We start from the raw sequence: 26,753 nt of genomic DNA on the forward strand, positions 1-26,753 counted from the left end.
AGAGGAGTTTTATTGGAATGAGCATGGGTGTCATCTTCCAACGAGAGTGCATCCGTCAAGTAACAACATGGGAGTCATCTTCCAGCGAGAGTGCCTCCGTCGATTAACAGCTTATTCACAATTCATTCAAAATCAGAAAACATGCCTTGTAAGTTATTAAGTAGCGAACAAGACATCTGACATTTAATTTTTTTTATTCTAAGTACCATTTTGAAGGTGAATCTATGTGTAAGTTATTATAAATCAAATTGATTTTATAATGTTTCTAAACAAATTCCTTTTAGTAAAGGAAGAATTTTTTTTTAAAAAAAAATCCTTTTAGTAAAGGAAGAATTTAAAAAAAAAAGCTTCATTGTTTTTGTCACTTTCATGTTTCAATGACAAAATGTTTTTAAAATAGCAAGAAAAATAGGAAGAATATGTAGTTAACTCCTTGCTATGAGCTGAACTCCAAGTCTTGTTAGTTAAGATCAGCTAAGAGGTGGTTCCATCCGTACTTTAATCCGACTACTTTTGCCTTATACAGAAGAAAATTTATTAATCAGCACCTATGACTTTGCCTCGAGAGGTGACCACCTTGAGTTTCGTTTTACGAGCAAGGTCCTCAAGGCGTCTTTTTCTGTCTTCTAGATTCTCCTGTATCTCTGTTGTTTCCTTTTTAAGTCCTCTCAACTCCTCCTCTTTATCCGCTTCATCCAGCAGGCGTGTCTCAAACTCCGCCAGTTCAAGCTCTCTTCTTCTTTGCTCTACGCGAGCTCTTCTCTCCTCTGCTATTCTGGCTTGGTTTCCCTTTTTCTTTAGTTGGTCCCTGCGGATAATTTCTGCCATTAGAACTTTTTCTTCAGTGGTAAATAGGTCCATTTTGGGAATACTTTTCCTGGTTAATCTTGCAGGGGGTGTTGAGATTTTTTCGGTTACTCCGTCGTCCAAGGGCAAGTAGTAAGCAACGCCACCACTGCCAATAACTGCATTCTGTTCTGGAAATAGAAAGAAAGGAGGAAAAGGTTCAGAAAAACATGCAGGCCACAGATTAATGTTGCTGCTCAATAGAGCAGATCCAGAGGGATAAATATTAGTAAGTTTTCATAGTATATTTCATGGAGATCTACGAACGATGTGCTGATATACTGATGAATTATACAACAACGCTTTCATCGATTAGTCATACCCGAAAAGCAGGAATTAAATCAACCGCCACGATGCCAGGAGAATGTGCATTTCATGATTTGCTTGTTCTGCAAATTACTTTGTTTCAAGAGAGGTCAAACTTTAACATCACTTACTATATTATTTTATACCTTTTTTTGCTCCACAGCCTGACCTACAAGAAATGAATGAAGAGTATTAAGTATACAGATCAAATTAAGTTCTTTCGACCCTGGACTCGCACAAGTGGGTCCCATGGTGATCTGTGTTGCTGAAAAAGACATCAGAAAGAACAAGAGCTGTTCCCATTGGATGGAAACACTTTAACTTAATCAAAGAATTACAATCCAATAAAGTAGCCGCCCCCATTTCCGTTACTTTGTATCTGAAACTCTAATAATCTTACTGAACACAGATTCATCATCATCATCATCATCATCATCATCGCCGCAGCAATAACAACAATATTATGCAGACGTCTATTAGATGAATATAAACAGTTCTGAAACACATCCATGAATACTGCATACTCGAGGGTCGAATTCATTTTGAGGTAATACTATATTACAATTATTCCTCCCACCACACCTATGTCTGAAAAAACGTACAAAGTAAAAATAATCCCATTAAAACACGTTCTATATTAATGCGTATAAACTCACGCTTAATACTGCATTAAAAACGAAAGCATCCCTTGTTTTGGGACTTTACTACTTCAACACATTACATCTCTTACAATTGTATTACCCCCACCCTGTTCCCATAAATTACTACTGTAACGCAACTGTCAACGCGTTACATAAAAAGCGAAGCATCCAATGTCACCTAACTGGAGCACATGCTTTACTACTGCAACGCATCTATCAACGCGCTGCTTATAATCAAAGCAACCAATGTTACCTAACTGGAGCTCATACCTTACTACTGAAATTCATGCAAACTAATAAAGTTACACTCCATCAAATTAAATTGAGTTGATGATCTGAAAATGGTCCTGCATAGCCAAAACATAAATAGTGTGAAGATTTTTAATTATATTAAACTGAAGTTGAAAAACAACAATGTAATGAACGTAACAGTATAAAGGATACGTATGGATGGGATTTAAAGTTATATCTCATACAAAACACCTTTTGACATTATACAAATGTTGATGTGCCTATATCAAACATCATAAAAGACGATTTTCGTTGTTTCAGGAAAGGTATAGACTTAAGATTCAGTGATGAAAATAATGAGGAACGTAGCAACAATCCTAAGATTATAAATATCTAAGCTGTGTAGTCTGAAGATTTAAGCTGTGTAATATGAAGACCGAAGCTGTGTAGTATAAAATTCTATCTGTGTAGTATGAATATTTAATCTGTGTAGTATGAATATCTAGGCTGTGTAGTATGAAATTATATCTGTGTAGTATGAATATTTAATCTGTGTAGTATGAATATCTAGGCTGTGTAGTATGAAATTCTGTCTGCGTAGTATGAAAATTTAAGCTGTGTAGTATGAAATTATGTCTGTGTAGTATGAAGATCTAAGCTGTGTAGTGTGACGATTTAAGCTGTCTAGTATGAAATTCTATTTGTGTAGTATGAATATTTAATCTGTGTAGTATGAAAATCTAAGCTGTGTAGTATGAACTTCTGTCTGTGTAGCATGAAGATCTAAGCTGTGTAGTATGAAGATCTAAGCTGTGTGGTATGAATATTAAGTCTGTGTAGTGTGAAGACTTAATCTGTGTAGTATGAAGATCTAAGTTTTGTAGTATGAAGATGGATTAAAGTATGCATTTGATGTAGAAAATACACAAATTTGATCGAAGTGATCGAATACTACAAAGTCATGCCAAAAATACGGAATGACATACAAAGCTTTGAGATGGCCAGAGGCAGGTATGGCAACATGTCAGCTAGTGTAGGTATCTGAATAGCTTGATTATTTTTTTCTGGAATAGATACTTGTACGGTTATTTATCTGGAATAGGTACTTGTACGGTTATTTACCAGGAATTGATACTTTTACGGTTATTTATCTGGAATATATAATTGTACGGTTATTTATATGGCATAGGTACTTGTACGGTTATTTATCTGGAATAGGTACTTGTACGGTTATTTACCAGGAATTTGTACTTGTACGGTTATTTATCTGGAATATATAATTGTACGGTTATTTATCTGGAATAGATACTAGTACAGTTATTTATCTGGAATAGAAACTTGTACCTTTATTTATCTGGAATAGATACTTGTACGGTTATTTATCTGGAATAGGTACTTGTACGGTTATTTATCTGAAATAGATACTTGTACGGTTATTTATCTGGAATAGGTACTTGTACGGTTATTTATCTGGGATAGATACTTGTACGGTTATTTATCTGGAATAGGTACTTGTACGGTTATTTATCTGGAATAGATACTTGTACAGGTGTTTATCTGGAATAGGTACTTGTACGGTTATTTATATGGAATATATAATTGTACGGTTATTTATCTGGAATAGATACTTGTACAGTTATTTATCTGGAATAGATAATTGTACACTTATTTATCTGGAATAGGTACTTGCACAGTTATTTATCTGGAATAGGTACTTGTACGGTTATTTATCTGGAATAGATACTTGTACGGTTATTTATCTGGAATAGGTACTTGTACGGTTATTTATCTGGAATATATACTTATACGGTTATTTATTTGGAATAGGTACTTGTACGGTTATTTATCTGGAATATATAATTCTACGGTTATTTATCTGGAATAGATACTTGTACGGTTATTTATCTGGAATAGGTACTTGTACGGTTATTTATCTGGAATAGGTACTTGTACGGTTATTTATCTGGAATAGATACTTGTACGGTTATTTATCTGGAATAGGTACTTGTACGGTTATTTATCTGAAATAGATACTTGTACGGTTATTTATCTGGAATATATAATTATACGGTTATTTATCTGGAATAGATACTTGAACGGTTATTTATCTGGAATAGGTACTTGTACGGTTATTTATCTGGAATAGATACTTGTACGGTTATTTATCTGGAATAGATACTTATACGGTTATTTATCTGGAATACATACTAGTACGGTTATTTATCTGGAATAGGTAGGTACTTGTACAGTTGTTCCATCAAGCTTCATATGATTTAGTACAGCTGTCGTCAGAAGTGTGTCAGAGATATGGCATGAAAACTATGTTTCGAAACAGTTTTGCACAATATCATCAAATAGTAACATCAACCGTCAATAAATTGATCTGTATCGATGAAATGATAAGCAAAACAAAAAATAATATAAACGACGATGAGTTCCGATAATCGTCAACGAGTTTAATAAATAATGCAGCGAGTACCAAACGAAGAAAGACTGACCTTGGAAAAACACGAAGTAACGAAATTGAAAAGACGCACCGCTTGATAAATCAACAGCTTAGATCAAGTGAGATAGGATTTACTTCCCGAAAACGACAAATGTGGCGAATCTTAATGATAACAAAAATGGCAGACTATCCATTTCATTACAGATGGTGTATTTCTCTGTTGGGTATTACAGCGATTCTGGTAAACAGAAAAACAATCTCCTTTACTACAGCAGTGACAAGAAAACGACAGTGGGAATGTCTTAATATCTGATGTTTATTACAACCTTGATTTGTTCATAAAATAGTCAGAGAGGGAATGATCTAAACAATGTATTGCTTTCAAATATTTGAAAGACAACTCAAGAGTTAAAACATTCTGGATAATAATTACGCAACATACAAACCAGCTACGATGTTACGATGTTACAGATTCCAATACAAATTGAAATTCAAAACTCTTGGACCAGATCAATAACACAAAACAATGACCTAGCGTATAACATTCTAAATAACACAAAACAATGACCTAGTGTATGACATTCTCAATAACAAAAAACAATGAGCTAGTGTTTGACATTCTAAATAACAAAAAACAGTGAGCTAGTGTATGACATTCCAAATAACAAAAAACAATGAGCTAGTGTTTGACATTCTCAATAAGACAAAAAAAGACCTAGCGTATGAAATTCTCAATAACAAAAAACAATGAGCTAGTGTATGACATTCTAAATAACAGAAAACAATGAGCTAGTGTATGGCATTCTAAATAACAAAAAAACAAACAATGGGCTTGTGTATGACATTCTAAATAACACAAAACAATGAGCTAGTGTATGACATTCTAAATAACACAAAACAATGAGCTAGTGTATGACATTCTCAATAACACAAAACAATGAGCTAGTGTATGACATTCTTAATAACACAAAACAATGACCTAGCGTATGACATTCTCAATAACACAAAACAATGAGATAGCGTATGACATTCTAAATAACAAAAACAATGAGCTAGTGTATGACATTCTCAATAACACAAAACAATGACCTAGCGTATGACATTCTAAATAACAAAAAAAAAACAATTAGCTAGTATATGACATTCTCAATAACACAAAACAATGAGCTAGTGTATGACATTCTCAATAACACAAAACAATGACCTAGGGTATGACATTCTAAATAAGAAAAAACAATGAGCTAGTGTATGACATTCTAAATAACAAAAAACAATGAGCTAGTGTATGACATTCTCAATAACACAAAACAATGAGCTAGTGTATGACATTCTCAATAACAAAAACTATTGAGCTAGTGTATAACATTCTCAATAACACAAAACAATGAGCTAGTGTATGACATTCTCAATAACACAAAACAATGACCTAGCGTATGACATTCTAAATAACAAAAAAAAAAAACAATTAGCTAGTATATGACATTCTCAATAACACAAAACAATGAGCTAGTGTATGACATTCTCAATAACACAAAACAATGACCTAGGGTATGACATTCTAAATAAGAAAAAACAATGAGCTAGTGTATGACATTCTAAATAACAAAAAACAATGAGCTAGTGTATGACATTCTCAATAACACAAAACAATGAGCTAGTGTATGACATTCTCAATAACAAAAACTATTGAGCTAGTGTATAACATTCTCAATAACACAAAACAATGAGCTAGTGTATGACATTCTCAATAACACAAAACAATGACCTAGCGTATGACATTCTAAATAACAAAAAAAAACAAAACAATTAGCTAGTATATGACATTCTCAATAACACAAAACAATGAGCTAGTGTATGACATTCTCAATAACAAAACACAATGAGCTAGTGTTTGACATTCTCAATAACACAAAACAATGACCTAGTGTAGGACATTCTCAATAACACAAAACAATGACCTAGTGTAGGACATTCTCAATAACACAAAACAATGACCTAGTGTATGACATTCTCGTTGACTCAAACGGCAGTTACAAACAATTACAGAAGGACGCAACTAATCCATAGAGAACCATAATAAGAAATAAAAATGAAAAGTAATCTATTTTTAAGGCACGTCTAATGAGTGTTTGAATTAAAGTAAATAAAGTACGCACTAATAAATGTTTGGAAATTTATCCCTTTGAGACTGAAGTGAACATTTGCACATTAATATTGTTATGTACATATTTTTTTATAACTATTGGTACATGACTTATCCATATTTTATAATTTTTATACATGACTTTAAATTGTAATGATTATATATAGCTTCATACGTGTATAGGTTCTATTTTGATGAGTTAGGTCACATGAAAAGGTATTTTGAAATATTTTATTGATCTATCACGTTGGGTACATTGCGACATATAGTCGTTATCATCTCTTGAAGGTGTATATAGGATCGAACTGGCAATCAGATTAATTCTTATGTTGGAATCATTCATATTTCTCGTGTTCCTGTTGTAACATCAAGTCTGCATATTTATTTTATCTTATACTTAGATATTATTGGAGAGAAAACACTTTGTTTTGACTGTTCATTGTAAAAAAAAGTGCTGAACTATTGTGAGTTGTTTAAACGTGTTCTGGAAAACGATATTTTGACAACGTCATGATCCTTAGCGGATCAATATATTTCCGATCCTGAAGTTTATACGGAACTTTTCATTCTTTTGGACTTGAACAAACCTTGTTCAGGATGATTTTGGATTAACTTCATAATACTGTAATTTTCTCTAAAAGTTTTATCTATAAATTTGAATTTTTAATTATTTGTTATGCTCTACAAAACTTGTTGGTTTTGTTTCTTTCTGTTAGTTAGTTTGCGACCATAGAGTCTTAACAATATAAAAAAAATCATCCGAAATATAAAACGTAAACAGTGACTTAGATCTCCGTTATAACCGTATGCTCAATTTACGTAATCCTAGAATATTAACTGATGCTGCAAACGAACGATTTCTATTAAGCTGATTTGATACAATGATACTAAACGCGTTTACTGCAATGAATATGAAAAAGGACGCGACATACAAAGAACTAGCTAACAATAAATTACCTTATACTGAACAGAACGAAAAAGCTAGCAAAATCCCAGAGCTACAAAAGAGAATGACGAGAACAGAAAAACAACGTCAGACGCTAAAGACTACTTCGAATGTAGAGTCATTATGTTCCATACTGACATCCAAAGGCAATATGCAGATGATCTACCAATCGTTAGGCAATATGCAGATGATCTACTCAATCGTTAGGCAATATGCAGATGATCTACTAATCGTTAGGCAATATGCAGATGATCTACCAATCGTTAGGCAATATGCCGATGATCTACCAATCGTTAGGCAATATGCAGATGATCTGCCAATCGTTAGGCAATATTTGTAACCGAAAGGACAGATGATAAAACAACTAGATAAATGCTTTAGAAAGTGAAAGTGTTGAAATGTAAAACACTATTGAGGAACCTGGTAAACTCAGTCTCAGTTTGAAAAGCAACACAGAGGCAATAAAGAAAAGAAGCAGACCAAAAAATATATTAGAACCCCAATTAATGATTTTTAAAGACAAATTACTGGACCGATAAATATGATCACGGCTAACATTGAAACGTTGTCAGAGTTGTATAAAAAGGAAAATTAGACAGATATAACCATAAAGATAGAACAAGTAAAAAACAAAACGAACCGCATGTAGTTTAAAACGGGATTAGGTGACGATTTAGCCATTTTATATTTGGGTGATAACATCGAAATGATAAAAGACCTTACATACACCAAACAAACTTTCCAAACAGTTATACAATTGAGTTGATCAATTTAAAATAGACGCAAAGTCGATGGAGAAGTAGTCTGTAATCTGTATGTTGTGCAAGGCAGCGTTGACGAAATAGACGAAAGAGCGAAGAACCCGAGGAAAGATTTAATCGATCTGAAGCATTAAGGACTGAAAAGACAGTAATCTTAAATGGCAGCATTACTAGAGTTAGTACTGAGTTGGAGGCTGCTGAACTTTAAATGAACAAGAGGACAATAGCATTAATGGACACCTTTGACATCGTTAAGACTGAAACAGAGGCAACCAAAGAGGCATTCAAAATCTAACTGAGCATGGAAATGGATGTAAAGAACATTACGTTGGGAGTTATAACAGAGGAATTGAATAAATAAATAGATAAAACGATGATGAATTTGATGAAAAACGAAAACTAATACCTGGATGTACGTTGATTTATAATTTCTTATTCTAAAGAGAATGATCTTGAAGGGTTTTTTGATAATGTGCAAAGAGACTTTAAATAAATCAGTTATATTTTCACAACTTGGCAATAGGGATGATCTCACTGAAGATAGAATGTCTTCTAAACAAGGTTTATTCCGAACTTTCTTAACTTTCTTATTTCTTAGATGAGCAATAAGCTTGAAGGGTATTTTGTACTGAACAAAATCGAATGGCAACTGGGATCACGAAAAGTGTTACCGATCGACAGGGGCAATAAGTTTGAAGGGTATTTTGTACTGAACAAAATCGAATGGCAACTGGGATTACGAAAAGTGTTACCGATCGACAGGAGCAATAAGCTTGAAAGGTATTTTGTACTTAGCCAAAACGAATGGTAACGGAGATCACAAAAAGTGTTACCGATCGACAGGGCAATAAGCTTGAAGGGTATTTTGTATTGAGCAAAAACGAATGGTAACTGGGATCACGAAAAGTATTACCGATCGACCGGGGCGTATCTATAGTATTTGGCACTCGAGGAGGATCCTTCCTTTGGCAAATCCACAAATAGTTTTAAAATGTAACAATCCAAACCAAACACACACACTTTATTCTGAGTTAATATAGGCCTTTTGCGTTTCCAGTTTCCGTATTGAAACCCTATATCCAGCACGTGTTTGAATAGGCTGAAGGTCTCAAATTATTGAACTAAATTTCTATTTATATGTTACCATACCTTGTTTTATTCAGTTAACAAACCTGTTATTTATATTTTACACTACGCCTTGTTTTATTTAACTGACGTAATTTCACTGTATGGTTTACTTTACTTTGTTTTGTTTGACTAACTAAATTTCAGTATATATTATATTTATACATTCAACAAAAGACTGTTGACACATTAACACCTTATAAGCTACCAGAGACACATGACCAGTTTTTAGATTTATTCTGGATTTCTCCTGAATTTTATTCCCGACTTTAAATTATTAGAATTTGTGTATATAATTCTTGGATTATTTTGGGATTTAATTTGAAATACTGGAAGTTCTTTTTTTTATTTTCGCTTCGTCTTTTGGGAAATAAATTGTTTGTTGAATTTTACAAAGCTTGTCGCCTTTCACTCTTTTCCGTTACTCGTGTTAAAAAGATAGACTCGTAACAGAAAATTGGGGGTCGTCTGGGATACAAATTTCTGTAAAATATTTCAGAAAACTCTGTTTTTGAAATTTTGATACACCTTGTTTTGGAATTTTCTAAATCCCAGGTATTATTACGCATTTTAGAAATCTTAAAGTGCCATACCAGTGCAAATAAAGTAAATCAGATTCAATATTATTTGAATAGGAAATAAAATCTGGAAGCGGTATAAACAAACCCGATGGAAAAAAAATCTCCACAATAAGTGAGAAATACGCTCAGGTGTGTTTTCGAAAATAATACACATCGGACCGATTTTATCGCTTGGTAATTTCCGGAGTGTATAGATCGCCTGACGTATATTTTGAACACACACCTTGCTTCCGTTTCTATCGAAACATAAACAAAGCACGTGTTCCGTTCCATATTAGTTAGTTTGAAAACTTTTATCATCACAATCATGCCAAGAGGAGGAGATCGTGGGGGTACAAGCAAGGGCAGCGGGGGCAGCAAATTGTGGGAATACAAATGCTGATGGGTTTTCCATGCATTCCTTCCCGAAAGACCAATTACTGTCATCTAAAGTGAAAAAGAGGAAAATCCAATTAGAAAACTAAGAGAGAGAGAGAGAGAGAGAGAGAGAGAGAGAGATGCATTTACAAAAACAGGAAAGAGATAGGAAAATGCAGTTGGAGAAATATGATAGAGAGACATATGCAGTTACTAAAAAGGAGAAACAAGCGCAAATACAATTGGAGAAAGAGGAACAATTGCAAATGCAGATGCAGGGAGAAAGAGAAAAGGAAGAAACTGAATATCAGTTTAGATTAAAAGAATTAGAGCTTGCAAGTGAAACGCAATCCTCCTCTTTACACACAAAGTCAAGTTTTGATGTTTCTAAGAACATTAGGTTAGAGATGAAAAGTAGATAAATATTTTCATTATTGTGAATAAAAAAAATTGCTGAAAAATTCGAAATGGCCAAGAGTGCAAAGGACTCTATTATTACAAAGCGCACTTTTTGGCAAAGTCCTAGACATCTATGCTTTCCTGTCAGCATAGCAAAGTGCAGACTATGATCTTGTTAAAGAATCCATCTGAAATGGTTATGAATTAGTCCCTAAGACTTCTAGGAAAAATTTCACGTACTATAAAAAATGAAACTGGACAAACTCATGTCAAATTTGCAAGAGAAAAAAGCAGTTATTTTATAGCTCGTGCTTAGCCAAAAAGTTCATCTAGATTACGAACATCTCAGACAAATCATATTAGCTGAAGAGTTCAAGAATTGCGTCCATAGTGACGTTAAGACATATCTTGATGAAACATGTCGAACTTTAGAAAGTGCTGCTCGTACTGCTAACGAGTATTCCTTAGCTCATAAAATTTATTTTCTCATTAAGTCTTCCACTCAGCAGTTGTCTGGTAAAAAAAGTATTTTAGCATAATACAAAGCCCTTCCAAATCACAGTCTAGCACAATTTTTAGAAATCAAGTTTCTGATAAAATTTATCAGAAGTCCTTATCTCTTCCTATGTGTACCTATTGCAAGAAGAAAGGACAAGTTATTTCTAATTAATGCAAATTAAAAAAAATAAGCAACAGAATCAAGACAGACCTATTCCAAATGCAACAGAATCAAGACAGACCTATTCCAAATGCAACAGAATCAAGACAGACCTATTCCAAATGCTCTTATTTATAAGTGGCCAAGGTCATGGACATGTATCGAAAGCAATAAATATGTTGGGTCAAATAAACCCCACTATAATTTTATCATGGAGAATTATGAAACATTCAAGACGAAGGGTTGTATATCACTCATCGGTGATTTAGCCAACCCTATCCCTATTACAATTTTAAGGGACACATAAGCTTCTCAGGGTCTTTTATCATCAGGTACTTTGCCTTATTCTGAGAAGTCTTCTTCCAATTGTGCAAATTTGTCATCAGACTTAGTGTCAGGACTCGTGACAGTCGGAACAGTGTAGTCATTGTATTACATATATCTGATTTAATTCATATTTATTTTAATTTAATTGTTTGTCAGTTTTAAACATTTTATTCTATTATAATGTAATTTTTTTCACTAGAGATGATACTTTTTCAGAAAATTGTTTGACTGTTAGTTTGTAAACACCAGGTGTTGATCTAAATTCTGACCTTGATTTAAAATTAGTAAACAAAGTTCTATTTTATTTTAAAATGATCGGTTGTTGTCAAGGTCATGATGGGACTACGTGGATTAAGAAGTAAACACTTTTTGATTTTTTATTCTGGGAATAAAATCATTGGTCTAATCAAGGCCGTATTCTGTGTATGTGATATAAACACGATCACGTGACACCCCCTTCTCGTTTCGCAACTTGGGGAAATTTCGAAACTGTATCTCATGGTACAAAATAACCTTTGTTTTAGAGAGATCTCTCTTAGTTTTGGGGCTTTTACACTTGGTATCAAGATTGTTTTTTTTTTTTTGTTGTTGCCAGATTTTGAGTTAATTATCTTCAGATCAATTGGATTTCAAAAGAAATTAATTCTTTATTCTCTGGAAATATTTGAAGAGTGCTCACACATATTTGGGAAAGACATTGTTTACAAATTTAATTTGGATTTGTTTTTGCCGGAGTGCCATTATTTATATTTCAACAAGGAACTGTAGATAAGCATGGTACTGACTACAGCATACGTCATCGTCGTCCATCTTGGATTTTCCATCAGGATTCGAACGTGAAATTATTAGAACATTTATTACTAGGACTTTTGCAATTTAATTCGTGAATTATCATTAGATTATTTTTTGGATATGATTCTTGAAACCGTAAGTTCTTCTACTTTTTTCATTTTTACAGAATTTTCTAGGAAAATAAATTATTTGTTAAATTTTGAAAAGCTTGTTGTTTTCACTCTTTCTGTGTTATTGTTTATTCGAGCCTAAACAACTAACATATAAATTGGGGAGCTCGTCCGGGATTTTTGTATTTTAGCTAAAATGTTTGTTTTTTTAAATTTGAATTCCCCATGTTTTTGAAATCTTTAGTGAGATCGACAAGCTTTTTCTAAAATGGCATCAAAAATGGAATTCTTTCTTTCAAATCCTACCCAGGAACAATTCGATCTTTTCAAAAAAGTTGATTTGATTCAACTTGCCAGAAAATACGATCTTTCTGAAGTAAAGGCTTCTTTAACGAAACAGGAAATAAGAAATATTTTGGTTCAGTATTTGGTAGGAAAGAATGTTTTGGATAAAAGTGCTTTGGTTTCAGTCAATACGTCTGTATCAGACTTTGATACAAAAATGAAGGAAATTAGAATTAAAATACAAGATGGAATTGGAGTTGAGGAAGATGGAACTTCAGAAAGAAGACAGAGAAAACCAAATACAAATGCAGTTACAGTTGGAGAAAGAGAAAGAACAAATGAAATTGGAGAAAGAGAAAGAACAAATGAAATCGGAGAAAGAGAAAGAACAAATGAAATTGGAGAAAGAGGAAGAACAAATGAAATTAGAGAAAGAAAGAGAAAAAGAACAAATGTTATTACAAGAAAAACAGTTACAATATGAGAGAGAGAGAGAGAGAGAGAGAGAGAGAGAGAGAGAGAGAGAGAGGAAAGAGAGAAAGAAAGACCAATGGAATTACAAAAAGAACAGATGCAAATACAGTTACAAGGAAAACAAATAGATAAGGAGAGAGAGAGAGAGAGAGAGAGAGAGACAGACAGACAGACAGACAGAGAAGGGAATATCAATGTAAAATGAAAAAAATGGAACTGGCTAGCGAAAAACACATTCATACTTAAAATTCAAATTTGAGTTTTGATCTTGCAAAGAACATTAGGTTAGTGTCCCCTTTCAGAGAAAGAGAAGTAGACAAATATTTTATTCGTTTTGAAAAAGTTGCTGAAAATTTGAAATGGCCAAGGCAGCATTGGACTCAGCTATTACAAAGCGTACTCACTGGTAAGGCTAGTGATATTTATAATTCACTGTCAGTTCACCAAAGTGGTGACTATGATGTGGTTAAAGAATGCATCCTAAGGGGTTATGAGTTAGTTCCTGAAGCTTATCGGCAAAAATTCAGAAACTATAGAAAAGAAGCTGGACAAACTCATGTCGAATTTGCTAAAGAAAAAGAGCAGTTATTTGATAGATGGTGCTTAGCCAAGAACGTTGAGCGAGATTATGAAAGTCTCAAACAACTTGTATTACTTGAAGATTTCAAAAACTGTGTCCATAGTGACATTAAGTCTTATCTTGATGAGCATCATATTGAAACCTTGGAAAATACTGCTCGTGCTGCTGATGAGTATTCTTTAACTCAGAAAGTTCCTTTTGTAAATAAGACTTCTACTCAACAGTCTTTTGGCAGAAACGTATTTCAGCCTAATACAAGCCCTTCTAAAACTCAAACTGGCACAACTTCTAAAAATCAAACTTCGGAGAAGCTTGATTCAATATCCTTGTCTCTTCCTACGTGTACCTATTGCAAGAAAAAAGGACACGTTCTTTCTGATTGCTACAAATTGAAAAATAGGCATCAGAATCATGACGGACCTATTCCAAATGCTCTTATTTATAAGAGGTCAAGGTCACGGTCATGTATTCAAAGCAATACATTTGTGGTGTCTAACAAACCCCAGTCTGATTTGATTATTGAGAATTATGAACCATTCATATCAAAGGGTTCTATATCATTCTTGGGTGATTCGGCCAATCCTATCCCTATTAAAATTTTAAGGGACACAGGAGCTTCTCAAAGTCTTTTATTGTCGGGTACTTTGCCATTTTCTGAGAAGTCTTCTTCTAACGATAGTGTTCTTATTCAGGGAGTATAGTGAGGCTTTGTTGATGTTCCTCTCCATTGTGTAAATTTGTCATCAGACTTAGTTTCAGGACTCGTGACAGTCGGAATGGTCTCTGTTTAACCGTTGAGGGCATTCATTTATTACTAGGGAACGACCTAGCTGGAGACAATGTTGTGGTTAATCCACTTGTAACTGACAAGCCTTGCTTGGATCAGAACGTCGATCCAATTGAAAAAGAATTCCCTGATTTATACCCAGCTTGTGCAGTTACCAGAGCTATGGCAAAGAAAGCTCTTGAGAATGATGTTGATATGGGCAGTATTCCTTTAGCTGAAAAATGTATTGGTTAGGCTTTTGATGAGGTCACTTTTACTCCTTGTTTGGATCAATCAGAAGGTATTGATCACAGTGATCCTCTTTTAACGACTCATTTTCTTTATTCCAATCAGGGTGATAAACGACAATCACTTGTCGTCGAACAGGAAAAATATCCTGAGATCTCATTTTTGTTTCAGAAGGCCATTAGTGAAACTGAAGCTACTGAAGTTATTGTCTGTTATTTCATTAAAACTGGAATTCTTATGAGAAAATGGAGACCTCCCTAGATACCTGCTGATGACGAATGGTCAGTGAACTATCAGATTGTAGTTCCAAAACCTTACAGACATGAAATACTTAGTTTGGCCCATGAAACTCCTTTGATTGGTCATTTAGGGATCAATAAAACTTATCACAAGATCTTAACTCACTTCTATTGGCCAAAAATCAAAAGTGATCTTGCCAAATACTGTAGATCTTGTCATACTTGTCAAATGGTAGGAAAACCAAATCAGAAAATTCCCAAGGCTCATCTACAACCTATTCCTGCCTTTGACGAACCATTTAGTAGAATTATGGTAGAATGTGATGGTCCCTTACCTTTGACCAAGTCAGGTAACCAATATCGGTTGACCATTATGTGTAGGTCAACAAAGTTTCCAGAAGCAATTCCTTTGAAGAATATAAAATCTAAAATATTAGTAAAAGTTTTGATAAAGTCTTTTACTCAATTTGGCCTTTCTAACTATCCAATCGGGTCACGGGTAAAATTTTGTGTCTGGAACTTTCCAGCATATTGTGCTTCAATCTGGCATTCCGCAATTGAAGTCAGAAGTGCATTTATGGTTTGACAGACCTAAAATGGAGAGAACTTTTGAGTTTGGTAATAGTGGAGTTCTGTCTCTCTTGCTCATTCTTCAAATTTTTCTTCAGATTAGATATTATGGCCCTTACAAGGTTAAAAAGAAAATGAATGAGTTAAATTATAATATTGGTGCTCCTGGGATCTAAATAAATTATAGGAGTACCAGTACATTGAAAGAGATAGCCAAGTTAAACATGCAATTAATTTAGTTGTACCTCTCCCACTTAGTGAATAATAATAATAATAATAATAATAATAATGAGGACTTTGTATAGCGCCTAATCTTTAGAAGCTCTAAGCACTTTACAACATTAGACAACACCTATAAGATAAAAAAACATAATGATATGATTACAAACACAAACACCATGAAGTTAGAAAACATAACAAACATGCTGAGAATATTTAAGGTAGGAAACATTATTATGTCTTTAAATTTGTTCTTGAAGTCGAAATAAGTGAGTTTTGAGAGCACTCTTGAATGTGATCACTGTGTCTTTGTGTCTAAGTTCAGTGGGTAATTCATTCCACGTTGCTGGGCCCTGGTATGCAAAAGAACGCTGTCCATATGACTTTGTTTTCATAGTGGGAATAATGAGTATACGATTGTCAGAAGAGGAGTGTAAGTATCTTGCTGGTGTATACACATGGGTGAGGTCAGATAGGTATGTTGGACTAGAGTCCGTCAGTGAAACGTAGCACAGAGAACACATTTTGTGTTTGATTCTGGATGGAATGGATAGCCAGTGTAGGGTACAGAGTAGCGGGTAGGTGTACTCCGATGGTGGTACTCTAAGTATGATCCGAGCAGCTGTGTTTTGAACGTTTTGAAGCTTTTGGAGTAGATATTGAGATGAATCAGACAGAATTGAGTTACAATAGTCCAGTCTTGAAAGTACTAATGAATACATAAGTGTTTTAGTGGCATCAACTGAAAGATATTTGCGAATGGAGCTGATGCAACTCAACTCAATATATGCAGCCTTGCATATGTTCATAACATGTTGGTGCAAATTGAGAGTACTGTTCAGAATGACACCTAGGTTTCGTACTGACTGTGTGAATTTAGGGTTGGTGTTACTGATATTTATTGTTTGAGGTAAAGGATGTGAATGAGAAAGTCTTTGTGTTGTACTCAGAATGGCCTCAGTTTTATCATCTTTGATCTGCAGCTTGTTACACGTCATCCATGATTTCACATCAGAAATGCACCTCTCTACACCTTGGATGGTAGCATCAACTTCAGTTGGGTGGCTAGATTTGTATATTTGGGTGTCATTAGCGTACAATTGGTGAGACACTGGATGATGATCTATGACACTTGAGAGCGACTGAGTGTACAGAATGAAGAGAACAGGTCCAAGAACAGAACCCTGTGGAACACCACAACATAGATCAACTGAACAGGTCCAAGAACAGAACCCTGTGGAACACCACAACATAGATCAACTGGGCTGGAGTGTATTCCATTTGCAGATAGAATTTGTGTCCTGTTAACGAAGTAGGACTTGAACCACAGTAAGGATGTATCATGAATGCCAAATACATGCTGGAGACGGTGAAGTAATATATCATGGTCTATTGTGTCAAATGTTGCAGACAAATCAAGGAGGGTGAGGACTGTAATGTTTCCGCTATCCAAAGCAGAGAGAATGTCATTAACTACTTTTAGAAGAGTAGTTTCATTACTGTGGCAAGGGCGATATGTAGCTAGTACATTGCTAAAAAGACTGTTTGAATTCAGATGAAATACAATCTGGGATATAACAACCTTTTCTAAGATTTTTAATACGAATGGGAGATTAGAAACTGGGCGGTAGTTCTTTAAATCGTTATGGTCTAGTGTTGGTTTCTTCAGCAGAGGCTTTACAATGGCAGTTTTGAAAAATGATGGAAATTCCCCTGATGAGACAGAGGTATTAATAACATCAGTTAGTGAAGGCAATACTGGATAGTGAAGATTTAAGTGAAGGAATATCATCAGATTCTACTGCCGTTTGAATAACAAATCATCGAAATTCAGAAATTATGAAAGATCGGGACCAGAAACTTGCAAGTGCAAGAAAGAAATTAACTTAAACAGTTATTATTTGAATATGAAAACTTATTTCCAGATGTTCCTACAAGGACAAACAAAATTTTCCATGACGATGAAATTGGAAATTCCAAACCTGTCAAACAACACCCGTACAGGATGAACCCTCTCAAACAGGAATACTTGAAAAAGGAAATTCAATATTTGCTGGAGAATTGTTTTATAGAGCCCAGTAAAAGTGACTGGAGTTCACCATGCATACTCGTTCCAAAACCAGATAAAACTTTCCGCATGTGTACTGATTGTAGGAAGGTGAATAGTGTGACAAAAACAGATTCGTTCCCATTACCAAGACTCGATGACTGTATTGATCAGATTGGGAATGCCAAGTAAGTCACCAAATTTGACCTACTGATGAGATTTTGACAGATTCCACTACCGGAAAGAGCAAAGGAAATTTCGGTATTCGTGACTCCAGATGGACTTTACCACTATAAAGTAATGCCGTTTGGGATGAAAGGGTTGCCGCTTACATTTCAACACCTCATGAATATGATTACCTCTGTTCTAGACAATTGTGATGCTTATATTGATGATGTCATCATCTACAACGACACCTGAAAAGGACATTTAGCAATAAGTAGGAAACTCTTTGACAGACTCACATATGCATGTTTGACAATTATTTTATCAAAGTGAGTTCTGCTGTGCTAGTGAATCTTTTCTAGGACGTATTGTGGGACATGGACAAGTTAAACCTATATATGCTAAGGTCGAGGCTATCTCTGAATTTCCTGTGTATAGAAGTGCATTATTTCATATACACTATTTATAATTCAGAGTTCTTATGTTTTTCTTAAAACTCGTGTATAATAAATCTATGGTAAAAATAAAGCTTTATCATATAAATTTTGTTTTTATATGGGGGAAGGTGTTACGTATATCTGCTATCTGATTTTATTATAATGTAAATTTTTTCACTAGAGATGATACTTCTTCAGAAAATTGCTTGACCTTGACTGTTAGTTTTTAAATACCAGGCGTTGATCTAAATTCTGACCTTGATACAAAATTAGTAAACAAAGTTCTATTTTGTTTTAAAATGATTGGTTGTTGTCAAGGTCATGATGGGACTACGTGGGTTAAGAAGTAAACACTTTTTTATTTTTATTTGGGAATAAAATCATTGGTCTAATCAAGGCCATATTCTGTGTACGTTATATAAACACGATCACGTGACACCCCCTTCTCATTTCGTAACTTAGGGGAATTTAAAAACTGCGATTTATGATACAATATAACCTTTGTTTTAAAGATCTCTCAGTTTGTGGGCTTTTACACTTGGTATCAAGTTTTTTTTTTTGTTGCCAGATTTTGAGTTAATTATCTTCAGATCATTTGGATTTCAAAAGGATTAATTCTTTATTCTCTGGAAATATTTGAAGAGTACTCACAGATTTTGGAAAGACATTGCTTACAAATTTAATTTGGATTTTTCTTTTTGCCGGAGTGCCATTATTTGTATTTCTACAAGGAACTGTAGATAAGCACAGTACTGACTACAGCATACGTCATCGTCATCAATCTTGGATTTTCCATCAGGATTCGAACTTGAAATTATTAGAACATTTATTACTAGGACTTTTGCAATTTAATTCGTGGATTATTCTTAGATTATTTTTTGGATTTGATTCTTGAAACCGTAAGTTCTTCTCCTTTTCTCCTTTTTACAGAAATTTCCAGGAAAATAAATAATTTGTTAAATTTTATAAAGCTTGTTGTTTTCACTCTTTTTGTGTTACTGTTTATTCGAGCCTAAACACGTTACAATTGAAGGCAAAAATTTATTTCTAGGTTATGACATAGCTGGAGATAAGGTTGTGGTTAATGCCGTTGTAACTGACAAGCCTTGCTTAGATCAGAAAGTTGATCCTATTGAAAAAGAATTCCCCGATTTATCCCCAGCTATCGCAAAGAATACTCTTCAGAATGTTGTTGATCAGGAAAGTATTCATTTAGATGACAGATGTATTGATCAGGCGCTTGATGAGGTCACTTTTACTCCTTGTTTGAATCAGTAAGTAAGTATTGATCACAGTGATCCTCTTTTAACTACTTATTCTCTTTATTCTAATCAGGGTGATAAATGACAATCACTTGTCATTCAACAGGAAAAAGATCCTGCGATCTCCTGTTTGTTTCAAAGTGTCATTAGTGAAACTGAAGCCACAGAGGTACCTGTTTGTTATTTCGTTTAAATGGGTTTCTTATGAGAAAATGGAGTCCACCTGAGGTAACTGCTGGTGATGAGTGGTCAGTGAACGATCAAATTGTAATTTCAAAATCGTATAGACAGGAAATTATTAGTCTTGCCCATGAAATTTCTTTGGATGTCATTTAGAATCAATAAAACTTATCACAAGATCCTTAATGACTTCTATTGGCCAATATGTAATATATGTTTGTAAATAAGGCAAATCTTGTCCCATCTGTCAAATGGTAGGAAAACCGAATCAGAAGATACCTACTTCATTCAGAAACAAATTTATTAAAATGCCTGCGACGCGAGTGTACATGATTTGTTTACAAATCAAAAGTGCTGGTGTCTGCGTCCATTGTTAGTTTACAATAGAAACTAGTTCCTTTATGCACATGAATGGAATATGAAGGTGTGCAATATCGTAAAATACTGAACGATTCTGACAATGTAAAGTTAACGGAGAAAACAAAATGAGCATTAAATAATGTTTGGTTTTGATACTGTCTTTGCAACAGTTTGAAGTCTATATTATTTCAGCTCCAATTATTGTGTTTAGTGATCACAACCTGCTTACTTTCGTTGACAAGATCAAAAACTTAAATCAGAGATTATCAAGGTAGAGTTTGATGCTGCAGGAATATAATATTGACATCAGGCACGTTAAAGTAAAACATAATTTAATAGCATATGCACTTCCGCGTGTATAGAGATATATCGTTTCATGTATATTTTGTGTCATTCACAAGATTTCATCTTATGTAATTTTTAAACACACATATTTGACTAATCGTAAAAAGAAAGTTTTATTGTGTAACTCTTTATTTTTCTTTATGTGAGGAAGTGTTATGTATATATGATTTGCATTGTTTGTTAGTCTGTTTTAATTTTTCTATATTTCGTTACATGTTGTATAATGAAACATTGTATGTTGGACTTGACTTTGTTCAAAACTGAGTTCATTTCTGCTTGACCTAAATTGACTATTCTGTATACAAGTAATATATAGCTAACTTATTTTCTATGTGTATGAGTTTAAATTATTATTATTATTATTAGAAGTAAATCTGTTTATTAGGTTTAGGTCTAGGTTTTGGAATCTCCTTAGTGTATTTTACATATTAGAGATTATGGTTTTTATTTTGTAAACGTTATGATCATTCTAGAAGGTTATTTTCCATCAGGTAATTTTACTTTTTTTTATAAAGTAAATGCTAATTGTGACCTGAGGTCAAGTAAAGAACTATATAATCTTGTAACTGAGAGGATTTTTGTTCAGTTACGCTTAAATATCTAGCGCTGTTAAATTATTGTGTCCAACATCTCAATTTTGGGTTGGACATTTTATTTCTTCAAATTAATTAATTCAAGTGATTATTTTCTCTGGAAATACAAAAGTGCTCTGATAAAATTATTGGGTAGAGACAGCCACTGAAATGTATAGTGAATCCATACCTGGAATTATTTTACAATGAATCAATAAAAGACTGTTGACACATCAACACCGCATAAGCCACCACAGATACACCAATTTATTCTGGACGTCTTCTAAATTGTATTCAGAACTTTAAATTATTAGGACATGTGTCTGTAATTCTTGGATTATTTTGGGATTTAATTCGCAATACCGTAAGTTCTCTTTTCTCATTTTCACTTTGTTTTCTAGAGGATAAATTAATTATTGAATTTTACAAAGCTTATTGTCTTTCACTCTTTTCTGTTAATTATTTTAAGAGCATAGACGCGTAACAAATAGTATAAACACACAATAAAACATGTATGTACATTTATCTGACACTCTTGGTTATATAGCCTTTTATGATATAGTTCATAAGGAGATAATGAAATATATACGTTTGTAGGAAAATTACTTTGGAACTACTTTGTTTTGGGTCTTTTTGTTCATGGAGGAAGTATATCTGTCCTTGTGTATGTTCGTCAGACCTGGATTCCTACATTTGGACCTATTGAATCAACCACTTTATTTCTCTCTCCCCATCAGAATGAACATATTTTTAATGTGTCAACACTGTTGACTCTCTAAATTATAAATTTACATAATCATTGAAAAGGCGTCGTCAAGATTGCATAAAAATGAACCCCAAACAACAAAATGCAGGATTTAAGTTTTAACTTTTTATGAATAGTTTTCCATACAAATCATGGAAATTATCAATGACGTTATATACATGACCTGTTGCTTTTCGATATTATTTCGCATACCTGTTATACTCAGCGAAAAATGGTACACATTTTAAGAAAAACCCTTAATTGCATAAAATTATAGTGTTAGAAGTGTTTAAGTAGCGATTTTAAATGTTATCAAAATGATATGCATTTCTAAAAATGGTGGATAAATCAGGCATTGATTAGTTTTCATTGCAAACTGAAATAAATAATAATTGAAATTAGGTTGCATGATCTATTACCGAAATAGACTACAAGTCTGCCAACACAGAAAAATTCATGTCTAAGTGCATAAAAAAAACAGAAACCAAAATCCTTAAAAGTAAACTCACATTCATTAAAATATATTGTTTAATGATGTTACACTACGAAGCCTCTTGGAGCTTTTTGATAGGAAGCTATAGTACCCCCACCCTCACTCCTTAGTGATTTTTTTTCGTAGTGGTCACTGTATCAATCTACGCAAAGAATTTATTAAGAATAAATAAACAATTCATTTTCACAACAAAACATTCATTGATTTGACAAAACAGACGAACTTGAGTTTTTAAAAAAATTTTTTATAAGGTACAACCCAAGTTCATAAAAATCGTCATTCATAAAAGTTTCGGAAATTCTTTTAATCTATGTAGGAAGACATTCATTAATCTCATTAACAGGGTACAGAGAAACAAATCCATCCACATCAAAGGCATTTACCTTCAAATAACATGTAATAAAAATATATTTTAAAAAAATATACACAATCAGTCAAAGTTATTCATTAATGTATAGGTTTGTTGTCATCGTTAGGAAAAAACAGTTGCAACTGGGACTGCTCGTTCTTAGAAATTTTCATTGTAGTTGCTACCCAGTGAACGGCAGAACTTTGACCAGCCGTAATGTATTTTTTAATTAAGAGTTTAATGTCGTTTTTCTGAGTTTATTGTGGTATAAGCTGTTAGTAGTCACACAACAAATAACGCCCGAAGGGCGTCGTGTAAGCTCTGTGAGTCGGCAACTGACAGTTTATACCAATATAAACTCAGAGAAAAAAAAAAAACTGTAAAATTTATAATATCAATTATTTATAATTATATTTTTTTTTAATTATCATTTTGTCTTTTTTTAAAAAAAGATATCTCTTATCACTATTAGATACTGTTTAAGCTATGAATTCTTGTTGAGGGCATCTGCTACGTAGCTGTTTATAGAACAGGCAACGTAATATCTATTTTCGTGTTGATTAACAGTTCGGGTTACCTACAGGGTCTACATACATACATATGCAGTTACGACTATCGGTAAATGATTATGATTATATTGATAGGAGTCCAATAGTCAAACAGTGCAAGACATCGACATTCACAGTTTCGAGGTTGGTGACTGTATCGGATCTCCCACTCACCGCACATCATAACTATCAAGGCCGGCGTATTACATTGAACGACTGCGAATCCAATTGTAATAATGTTAGTCTTTGAATCCCCTCGTCCCAGCCCCTATATCCATATACCTATGGTTTTAAATTCATTTGTAACATGCTGCAGTGAAAGTGCTATAGCCCCAGTGTTCTTGGCAGATTTTGAGTTTCCCAGCTTATCTTTTTAAAATCTAGTAAAAAAAGAATTATTTATATTTTAAAAAATCCCAGCAAAAATGTGTTATTTGATTCTGTGAAATCAATTTGTTATATTTTGAAATAAATATAACACCACCGATTTTATTTCGTTTTAAACGCGTGCAGTTCCTTCCAGTTTAGTGCTTATGTTAGTTACTTTGCACGTGACAGTTTATAGAAGTTAGGATAAAGTAGTTCTCCGTACAGTTTATACAAAAATAAACGCGATTGCATCTGATCACATGATTATGTTCTGACCAATGGAAATATTCCCTTCCTTTATCAACTGACGCAACTGCAATTATTTTCTATTGCTCTTTGTTTTGTTTTTATTGGGCTATGCTTATATCGTATGTACAATTGGGTTTTGGACTTGAGCTTGTCCAAAAGCATGTTCATTGTGTACCTGACCAGTAACATTTAAATTTGTAAACAAATAACACATAGCTAATATTTTTTTCTATGAGTGTGGTTTAAATATTTGGAACATTATCAATAGAGGCAAACATGAACTTTGGGGTATGGCTCTAGGATTTAGGTATTTCTCATTGATAAACCTGTTGTATATGATGTTTACAACTTTCTTTATTATAAGTTTAGTAACAGAGTTTATATGCTTACAACTTAGAATTACATATATATGAACTTACGATATGCATCCTAGCACTACGTTTGTTTCTTTTTTTTATACAATCTTGTTTATTTGATAAAGTATTAATTTTTGATATAATATCAGAAGCAGAATCGCTGTGTTGTCGTGTTCAGTTTTTGATTTGAGTGGAATTATTTATTTAAATTATTATTCTTTGGAATTACAAAGTGCTCGGTAATATCTTTTGGACATAAGCATGCATTTGGAATTATAGTGCACTCATACAAGCACATTGTGATCAATTGGAAAACTGTTAGTATATCGTCACACTTCAGGCCACTGGTACTTTAGTACATTTAGGACTACAGGCACCTACAGTTCTATTATTAAGTTTAAGACCACTGAGTAGTAATAAGGCAGTAATTGCAGAGAGTATATATGTTTTAGCGTCTGTGCCAGGACCGTATCGGGTTTATTAGGATCTTGCTTATAGTCCTGAGTGGTTAGACAGTCCATGGTAAAATCATTGCTTTCTTGTTGTTCGTTGTGTGTTTTTTTTTTATCTGTTTAACTATGAAGTCCATGTATGACAACACGCAAAGGAAAGGTAGCACATCTGTTTGTTATATTTTCCGTAAATCGGCAATTTACAGCTATTTTACGACGTCCTTATGCACATATATCCCCCCCCCATGTTTTTATACAAACTCTTGAACTGGTCTAAAAGTAAGCTTTGATAACTTTCATATACACAGTAAGCTGTTTTCCTATTTATTATTTCAATTTGATATTCTGGAAATCAGCAATTTTACAGTATTCGCACCCTCCCGTTTCCTTGTACCCCCACCGATTTTAAAACTAAAAGGCATAAAAATAAAAATGCACACAAGTTTGTCATTTCATTCATAAATTTAGAATTTCTAACATGATTATCACCAGGTGGTCCAAAACACTGTCAACGTATTGGCATTTCAAACCAAACGGAAGCTCTATGTAAACATGGGGAGAGACTTACTACTGTCACTCTAGAACGGTTTATATCAGTAAAATATCTTTTGTCTGAGTCCAGTATTTGCAATTTAAAGGTTTAATGTATTTAAAACAAGCTGGACAAATAAAAGTTCGGAACTCTTGTGTGTATGTGTTCAAAGAGATGTAACTCCAAAATTTAGTGAGTTATTGAGATTATCAAAGATGGCGAAACTACATCACATCTGTTGCTCGAAAACACAGACTCGCCCATGCGAATATGACGACTGTGTTCCTAAATAAACTCCTGTTTGATTCGAAATACTTCGAAGTTGTCAGCGTGTTTTTTTTTTCCGTGTATTTTGTTTTATACGGTATTAAAATAAGCGCATTTTTTTGGGGAAGTGGGGTATGGGTCTCACAGCAGTTTAGAAAGTGGACTCGTGGTGGGGAAGGGTATGAGATAATAGTATATTCTTGAGGCAAAATTATCTTGACCTTTGAGTGTGCAGTAGTAAAGGAAATTATCAAAGAACTATTAATATTTACCTACTACTTGAGATTATTTTGTACATGTGTATGAAATTAATGTATGTTAAAGCTATTAATACCTAAGTGATAATTTCGTTGTATCGGTACTAAACAAAATAACAAAATGTACTCAACGACACACAAAAAGACATATCACTTACTATTAGTACAACTTTCATATTTTACATTCACCGATCAAAGTTATTTTTATTTATCATTTTGTTATGCAAGACAATCCGAGTGAAAACAAAGAGTAGTTTCAAAGAGCTAACATTAAAACGGACAGGAATACATACAGTGCTAGATTTAAAAAAAAAAAAAAAAAAAAAAGAACAGATTAGAGAAGAATCGACTAGGAGACTTCACTGAATGCTGAAACTTCGATTTGAAATCAGGCCGTGAAGATTTGAATAGTCTACATCATCAGACTTTAAGAATATTTTTTCAAGTATCTTTTCAAGACAGTATTCAGATTCTAGTACTATCATGGTTTGCAGGACCTGGCAAAATGACATAATTTTACCTTTCAATATCTGTTGTTGCATAATAATTCTGCCCATCTCTATTATCTGATAGAAATCATCTCCAAGCAATCCGTCTGGTGGGTTTTTTTTCGATAAGGTTTCTATTTCGTTGTATTCCCTGTGCAAAACAAATATTTCAGATTCCTTAGAAATATCTGACCCCATATTTGAATATGCTCTTCCCCAATGGAGGCAT

At 33.6% G+C, this 26,753-nt stretch overlaps 1 protein-coding gene across 1 annotated transcript; it reads right to left on the reverse strand.

Annotated features, from left to right (window-relative positions):
- Positions 1 to 537: 537 nt before the first annotated feature.
- Positions 538 to 26,753, reverse strand: LOC149794933 (uncharacterized). Its single transcript, XM_089964007.1, has 2 exons — positions 26,557 to 26,753; positions 538 to 977 (listed from the first exon to the last, which is right to left on the reverse strand). Exons 1-2 carry the CDS (start codon positions 26,720 to 26,722, stop codon positions 538 to 540), a joined length of 606 nt encoding a protein of 201 aa, XP_089820133.1. The 5' UTR covers positions 26,723 to 26,753.

Source organism: Sinohyriopsis cumingii, chromosome 7 (assembly GCF_028554795.1).
Source record: "Sinohyriopsis cumingii isolate HCF-2022 chromosome 7, ASM2855479v2, whole genome shotgun sequence".
Taxonomy (NCBI): domain Eukaryota; kingdom Metazoa; phylum Mollusca; class Bivalvia; order Unionida; family Unionidae; genus Sinohyriopsis; species Sinohyriopsis cumingii.

Bases quoted from the DNA above. Each gene is read 5' to 3' on its own strand.
- LOC149794933 (XM_089964007.1), bottom strand. From the start codon at position 26,722: ATGGGGTCAGATATTTCTAAGGAATCTGAAATATTTGTTTTGCACAGG. The intron at 978-26,556 runs GTAAAATTATGT...TTCTATTTCCAG, and splicing joins GCAACAACAGATATTGAAAG to AACAGAATGCAGTTATTGGC.